The sequence below is a fragment of the Sebastes fasciatus genome, chromosome 5, assembly GCF_043250625.1.
Source record: "Sebastes fasciatus isolate fSebFas1 chromosome 5, fSebFas1.pri, whole genome shotgun sequence".
NCBI classification, from domain to species: Eukaryota; Metazoa; Chordata; class Actinopteri; order Perciformes; family Sebastidae; genus Sebastes; species Sebastes fasciatus.
This window is the reverse complement of record NC_133799.1, coordinates 7,152,655-7,160,305: the sequence shown is the minus strand read 5'-3', so window position 1 is coordinate 7,160,305 and position 7,651 is coordinate 7,152,655. Positions and strand designations below refer to the sequence as shown.

General features: G+C 42.9%; 1 protein-coding gene across 1 annotated transcript; it reads left to right on the top strand.

The window, feature by feature from the left end:
- The first annotated feature begins 418 nt into the window (after positions 1 to 418).
- On the top strand, positions 419 to 6,895 carry babam1 (BRISC and BRCA1 A complex member 1). The gene is made up of 9 exons (XM_074634794.1): positions 419 to 574; positions 2,894 to 3,357; positions 3,443 to 3,501; positions 3,588 to 3,708; positions 3,811 to 3,889; positions 4,006 to 4,030; positions 4,499 to 4,628; positions 4,780 to 4,866; positions 5,842 to 6,895. Exons 2-9 carry the CDS (start codon positions 2,908 to 2,910, stop codon positions 6,040 to 6,042), a joined length of 1,152 nt encoding a protein of 383 aa, XP_074490895.1. The 5' UTR covers positions 419 to 574; positions 2,894 to 2,907; the 3' UTR covers positions 6,043 to 6,895.
- The last annotated feature ends 756 nt before the right edge of the window (positions 6,896 to 7,651 follow it).

Sequence of the window (7,651 nt, the reverse complement as noted above, 5' to 3'; positions counted from 1 at the left end):
AGATAGAAACCTTAAATAAATAAATAAATTAAATAAATGTAGAGAAAAAAAAAGAAAACTTATCATTATTATTATTATTATTATTATTATTATTATTAATAATAATAATTAATAATTCAGTAAATACCCTAGACAGGTTAAAAAGATTCTATATAAGTGATCAATGGATCCCATATCCTGTAGTAATAGTATACTTTTTTGTAAGGGACAGAAAGCAATACATATTTACAGCATAAAGATGTGGAAATTACAAAAAAACAAAATATATTAGCATTCATGGATAACTTTATTTTTTAAAATATTTAATCCTTTAGTTAAGACTATAATCACCACCACAATCCCCACAAAGGAAAAGAGGAAGGAAAAAAAGCAGAAAAATGTATCCTCCTCATTAAACTCCATTACCCATAATGCAACGACACTTCCGGCAGTTCCGGTTTTGATCATTTCCGGTCAGGAAGTTGTCCGATCCAAACAAACGTCAGGTTGTTAGCTCGTTGTTGACATATTTAGCAATTTTTATCAATGAGTTTCTCTTTATTTGAATCTTAGAAGTTTCGCAGTTGCTTATCACGTAAGTCTTCCTGAACATTTTAACATAAAACATGTAATATACGTCTCTACTCGTCCGCTTTGCTCTGATTTCTACTGCTAGCTGTAATCAAACATCACGTGTGTTGTTGTTGAGCTGCGTGGACTCACCGTGGGGCTCACTGTGGGGCTCACTGTGGAGCTCACTGTGGGGCTCACTGTCAGGCTCACTGTGGGGCTCACTGTGGAGCTCACTGGGGCTCACTGTGGAGCTCACTGTGGGGCTCACTGTGGAGCTCACTGTGGGACTCACTGTGGCTCACTGTGGGGCTCACTGTGGAGCTCACTGTGGGGCTCACCGTGGGGCTCACTGGGGCTCACTGTGGAGCTCACTGTGGGGCTCACTGTGGGGCTCACTGTGGAGCTCACTGTGGGGCTCACCGTGGGGCTCACTGGGGCTCACTGTGGGGCTCACCGTGGGGCTCACCGTGGAGCTCACTGTGGGGCTCACTGGGGCTCACTGTGGGGCTCACTGTGGAGCTCACTGTGGAGCTCACTGTGGGGCTCACTGTGGGGCTCACTGGGGCTCACTGTGGGGCTCACTGGGGCTCACTGTGGGACTCACTGTGGGGCTCACTGTGGGGCTCACTGTGGAGCTCACTGTGGGGCTCACTGTGGAGCTCACTGTGGGGCTCACTGTGGAGCTCACTGTGGGGCTCACCGTGGGGCTCACTGGGGCTCACTGTGGAGCTCACTGTGGGGCTCACCGTGGGGCTCACCGTGGAGCTCACTGTGGGGCTCACTGGGGCTCACTGTGGAGCTCACTGTGGGGCTCACTGTGGAGCTCACTGTGGAGCTCACTGTGGGGCTCACTGTGGGGCTCACTGGGGCTCACTGTGGGGCTCACTGGGGCTCACTGTGGGGCTCACTGTGGAGCTCACTGTGGGGCTCACTGTGGGGCTCACTGGGGCTCACTGTGGGGCTCACTGTGGAGCTCACTGTGGGACTCACTGTGGAGCTCACTGTCAGGCTCTCTGGACGCATTATTTGATGCATTTCTAAGTACTCTCTCCATCCTGTTAAGATAAAACACCCCAGTGTTTGTTTTCCCGGTTAGTTACACACTGCACTTTTGGTTCATAGACAGAATCGCAGCTGTATTGTGTTACTGGCATGATCTTAAAGTTGGTATAGAAAGTGGGGATAATACTATTTTCTAGTGGCCATTGTAAGATCTGTGTTGAACTTTTAAAGTAATAATAATAATAAATAAGAATTTTATTTGTAGAGCACTTTTCAAGCCCAAAGCACAAAGTGCTTTCCAAGGAAATTCACATCACAGCAGAATACAATGAAACATAAATAATTAAAAAACAATAAATATAATAAGATAATAATAATAATAATAATATAATAGAATTGGAAAATAAAGAAACAAGCATATACATATTCATACAATTACATATGCACATACATACACATCAGCATACAAAAGACTCAGCTGATTGGAAAAGCCATTCTATAAAAGTGAGTTTTAAGACTGGATCTAAAAGTCGTGACAGAGTCTGCTGATCTAATGCTCATTGGAAGACTGTTCCAGAGTCGGGGAGCCGGTACTGCAAAAGCTCGATACCCTTTTGTTTTCAATCTGGTCTTTGGAACAGTTAAAAGACCCAGACTGGCAGACCTGAGGGGCCTGTTTGGACAGTACCGTGTGAGAAGCTCAGTTACATACTCCGGTGCCAGGTCATTCAGAGCTTTATATGTGATTAAAAACACTTTAATATCAATTCTAAAAGAGACTGGGAGCCAATGAAGTGAAGCCAGAATTGGTGTAATGTGAGAGAATCGTTTGGTTTTGATCAGCAGTCTAGCTGCAGAGTTCTGAACTATTTGGAGCAGCTCTGCTCCTCGATTGTTTAAGCAGGTGTACAAGGCATTACAGTAATCGAGACGAGATGATATCAGGGCATGTATCATTTTCTCTGTGTTTTTGAAAGAGAGAACTGATTGAATTTTAGAGATATTTCTTAAAAACACGACTGGACTACTTTCTTTACATGTTGCTCTAGACTCAAGTTACTGGGAACTGGGTAACACCCAGATTTCTCGTGGCCGAGAGTAGCTCTTGTCTTGATTGTTTTGGGATTTTACAGACAGTTTTCTTGTACTTTCAATTGTTGCTGGTATTTTTAGAGAGTCAGGTATAAAGACCACTTGGTGAATTTGTATTGTATTGACATTTTAATACCAGTGGATGTCAACCACAGGTAAATGTAAGGGGAATTCTGGCTACAAATGTAATAATAGTTTCTCTTCATGTCTAAACTAACATCCACACTCATCATCTCCACTTCCTTAGTAACCTCTGTATCCATGGAGACGCCAGAGCCGGGTCCAGCAGATGGAGAGGAGCATCTGGTGGAGCTGCGGCCTCGGACACGCTCAAACCCTGAAGGTGCGGAGGACCGTCGCAGCAGCACGGGCAGCCTCGGAGGAAACAGTAACCCCAACATACCTCAGCCCGCTGTGGGAAGTCGTGTTGAGGGCGAGGGCGAGGCTTCAACCAGCGACAGTCCTCCCAGCTCCACCACCACAACCGTCTCAGCAGCTGCAGCTCAGACCGTAGCTCCTGTTGCAGTTGCAGCTGCAGCTGCAGCGGCTGCAGCGGCTGCAGCCAGTGCCACGGTGCCAATATCCACCGCTGTTGTTGCAGCCAAAGAGAGGCCGAAGCCCACACTGCAGCAGCCCGCATTGACAACCCCCATCCCTCCACCAGCAGAGTACCAGCTCAGAGTTCCTCGTGTCAACTGTCCAGAGAAAGTGGTAGGCCTACATTACAGTTCTTAACATGAAAATGAAGTCTTACTTTCACCTTAAGGCTTATTCTATCTGGTGTTCCTCATTGCAGATCATCTGCTTAGACCTTTCCGAGGAGATGTCTTTGTCCAAGTTGGAGTCTTTTAACGGGTAAGTTACAGCAAAGTAAACCCTTATTCCTTAGTGTTCGTATTTCATTTGTCATCACTGCCTAATTTAACTGCCTTTCCATTTAGGTCTAAAACGAACGCCCTGAACATATCCCAGAAGATGATTGAGATGTTTGTCAGAACTAAACACAAGATTGACAAACGCCATGAGTTTGCCTTGGTAGTAGTCAATGATGACGCTCTGTGGGTTAGTACATGATTGTTTTAATCTGAATCTTTATGTAATGTATCAGTGCAACATGTTTATGAATATTGTCTTTTCTTTTTCCTCTTCTCATTATTTCTGTAGTTGTCAGGCTTCACCTCCGACCCCAGGGAGCTGTGCAGCTGTCTGTATGACCTTGAGACCAATGTGTGCGAGACCTTCAGTATCCTTTCATTCAAAACTGACTCTTAAACCATGAAAATAAATTTCCAGCTATGAAATAAATTAAATATAGGACATTAAATAAATTCTAGTTTTAACCTTAACTGTCATCTGTAGACCTTGAAGATCTTCTTAATGTAATGTAAGTACTGTCTGACTCTAAACCTTTTTGGCCTCTTATAGAGCTGCAACGATTAATTGATTAATTGATTAATTGATTAATCGATTTGTTATCAACTTTTAAATTAATCGCCAACTATTTTGATAATTAATTGGTTTGAGTATTTTTTTTTAAAGAAAAAAAAGTCAAAATTCTCTGATTCCAGCTTTTTAAATATGAATATTTTCTGGTTTCTTTACTCCTCTATGACAATAAACAGAATATCTTTGAGTTGTGGACAAAACAAGACATTGAGGACGTCATCTTAGGTTTTGGAAAACACTGATCAACTTTTTTCGCCAAACAACTAATTGATTAATCAAGAAAATAATCGACAGATTAATTGACAATGAAAATACTCTTTAGTTGCAGCCGTAGTCTCTTAAAATACATTAAACGTTACATAGAAGTGTTTACTGAAGGTCATCTCTTCTTCTGTTGTCGTCGTAGTCGTCAGAAGATTGAGCTGCCGTCGATGGACAATGTTCAGACCGTCCCTCCTCCATATGTGGTGCGGACTGTGCTCATCTACAGCCGCCATGCAGGACAGCTTCAGTTCAACCCTTCAGAGGCTGTTAGTGTAAGTAGGACAACTGCTGCGTTATCCCTCTTCCAGGCTGTACTTGAGTTGGTACATTTGTTTCTTTGTAGTCTGAATTAGATTTCCCTCCCTCCTGACATTAACTATACATTGAAGTGAAGGTGTTTCTTGTTCTTGTGTTCTTCCACAGAAAATGCTGCAGTCTCCATATTTTTTCTTTGATGTGGTCTACCTGCACAACGGGGTGGAGGAGCAGGGGGACGAGACCAGCTGGAGGGTGAGTGGATCAGCTGATGAAAACACAATGATCCGTTTTGATTGTGTACCAGGATGTGTGCTGTAGTTTGTCTCAAGTTTGTTTGCTGTGGTGTATCATTAAGTGTATTTCAGTAGCACAGAAAAACTTCAGTTGCACATCTGGTACTGTATCAAGACTAACCTGTGTCTGGGCTGTTTGAGAAACCTTCCTAAGGAGCCCCTGAAAGGTCAAAGTGGGATTTTTTTTCTGAAATACTTTTGCATTCCCTTGCAATATTTCCTGTTACCACACAATATACGATTTGTCTTCCCCCTGATCAGGCGACAACCTCCGGGTCTGAGAAATTAAGCCAATGTGGAAGTGCCTTAAACTTTTATTCTTTATAATAACTAACAGGGGGTGACTCCTCTGGTTGCAAAAAGAAGTCTGATTGTACCAATGGTTTCTTTTAAGTTTTCTAATTTCATATGATACCACTACCTTCAATCTAGCTTTAAAACTGAGCCCGCTACAACCTCCGAAAAACAGAATAGCAGCCGAATCCGCCAGCAGGCCGTTGGATTTTTAAAAGATTAATTAAAAATCGATTCAGCGTTTTGGAGAATCGATACAGTATCGAAAAACATAATATCGCGATACTCGTATATCTCAGAGAAAATCAAACATAGTTTAATACACTTCTTATGGATCAGGGGGAACACAAAGTAGATCATGAAGTTCAAAAATTCCCACCGTGAAGCCTCAGGGGGGCTCCGTCCCTTCCTGTATTTGTGGTGAATTCATTTAAGTGCTTCTGTCCATCTTACTATGTCTGAAGAGTGTGGAGGGATGTTGTGTAAAAACCCATTTAATAGAACAGATTTCACACAACGATTTAATCTGCATATATCCCTGGTGCTGCATTTCAACTATGTGCAGGGGTTAGATAGTGATTTGTTATGTGAGGCGTCTCTGTGTTCAATTTAATTGTAGTGGTATGTTTTCTTTCTCCAGGATAACTACGCCTCTTTCTGCAACCTGGACTCAAAGGGCATGTGCTACCGCTTCGAGGTTTCCCTGAGTGGACCCGCCATCGAGCTGCATAACTGCATGGCCAAACTTCTGGCTCACCCTTTACAAAGACCTTTCCAGAGCCACGCGTCTTACAGCCTGCTGGAGGGGGAAGACCCCCAGGACATTGAGGCAACGGTGTGAAATAGGGCACACTCATGAAGCCCTGCTGCTCTGTGAAATTCACACACTGTAGTTTATCAGAAAGGTGCAGGGGGTTTCCAAGTAAGCCTTATTACTGAGGGTTGTTTTTTTCCATTAACTGCTTTAGAGCAATAATTTGTAAGAATATTTGTGAAAACCAGGCGTAGCTCTAAAGAAACGAGTGTCTCAGCAGGTTACTGTTAACTCAGTCATTGTGTTTCCATAGAAGAACAAATGAATCATTGATTGTTTTAAGCTGCGGAAGTAATAAAATGACGGTCGTTAGCCGTAAAACTGCTGGAGGTGTCCTGGGGATGAAGTGGATGTCAGCGAGTTCAGGAGCAGGACACAAGTAGAAGGAGAAGATGAAGAAAGGAAGATGGTTAAAGCATCAGATTTTGTTAAACGCAATCCCTTAGTGTTTGATTTTTCTTTCAAATCTTTCAAACCACTGATCTGTCTTTAAGTCTTAAAGGGTGAAATCAGTGCGAGCCTCTTTTGATAGCTTGAGACAAACTGTAATATGACGTACTGTATCACAGAGCTCACTACTTCTGTTATATTGCCTTTCCTTTTAGTTGGTTATTTCCACCTTTTGTTGCCTGTTTTAATGTATTCTATTTTATAAGGGGTTGTTTTTTAATCTTTAGTTCATTTGTCACTCGACGATGAAGGAATGTACAGTAACGTAGAAGCGGCACCTCTTTTGACAACTATCTCGATGTGGCATTGATGGATTGATTGTGAAAAAAAGACCCTCTTACTGCCAGTCTAGCTGCACTTGAAACACATTGTACAGATGAGCTTTTTGAAGTCGTTTGTGGATATTAAAAGAAAGGCATGTTGAAAAATATTTTTGCTTTCTACGTTTTTGTCAGGAGATGGCAGCAAAGTCCCTCTAGAGATGTGAATTCATAGGCCTTGTCAGAAAGCTGCTGTGGTCCATGAGGGTAGAGGGTATCTGTCTCTCTGTCTCTCTGTCTCTGTCTCTCTGTCTATCTGTCTATCTGTCTATCTGTCTATCTGTCTCTCTGTCTCTCTGTCTATCTGTCTCTCTGTCTCTCTGTCTATCTGTCTATCTGTCTATCTGTCTATCTGTCTCTCTGTCTCTCTGTCTCTCTGTCTCTCTGTCTCTCTGTCTAGCTCAGCTTCTGTTGAAAACCTTATCTGTTATCCACCTATGGTATGCATATTACTTCAATGCTAAAGATATATTTTCCTGTTTCACCCTAATGTGTCTGGTCCGTTATCTTAAGAGGTGTTTTTATCTCAGTCTTCAACCGTTTGGTTTCCTGTTTTCGTTCAGAAGTTGATCTGATCTCTTTCCCGACTCCTGATAGTCACTCATTTTCTGTCACTCTAACACGCCTTCATAAATTACTTTATTTTCCGGTGAGACAGGTTGTCAGGCAGACAATGGGGAGCAGGAAAACCCCGGGCTCGGAGGACCTTTCCCCTTTCACACACTTCTCCAGAAGAGCCGGCTGTTCCTCACGTCATCAGCGCAGATAACGGCGCGGGGGGGATCCAGTGTGTCTGTGCTTCAGGGAGAATTTGTTATTCCCTCATCCCTGAAGAATGACAGGTCCCTATTGTTTTCATTCTTTCA

Coding starts and splice junctions, on each gene's coding strand:
- babam1 (XM_074634794.1), top strand. CDS start 2,908: ATGGAGACGCCAGAGCCGGGTCCAGCAGATGGAGAGGAGCATCTGGTG. Junction 3,358..3,442: donor TCAACTGTCCAGAGAAAGTG/GTAGGCCTACAT, acceptor TCCTCATTGCAG/ATCATCTGCTTAGACCTTTC. Junction 4,031..4,498: donor GAAGATCTTCTTAATGTAAT/GTAAGTACTGTC, acceptor TTGTCGTCGTAG/TCGTCAGAAGATTGAGCTGC.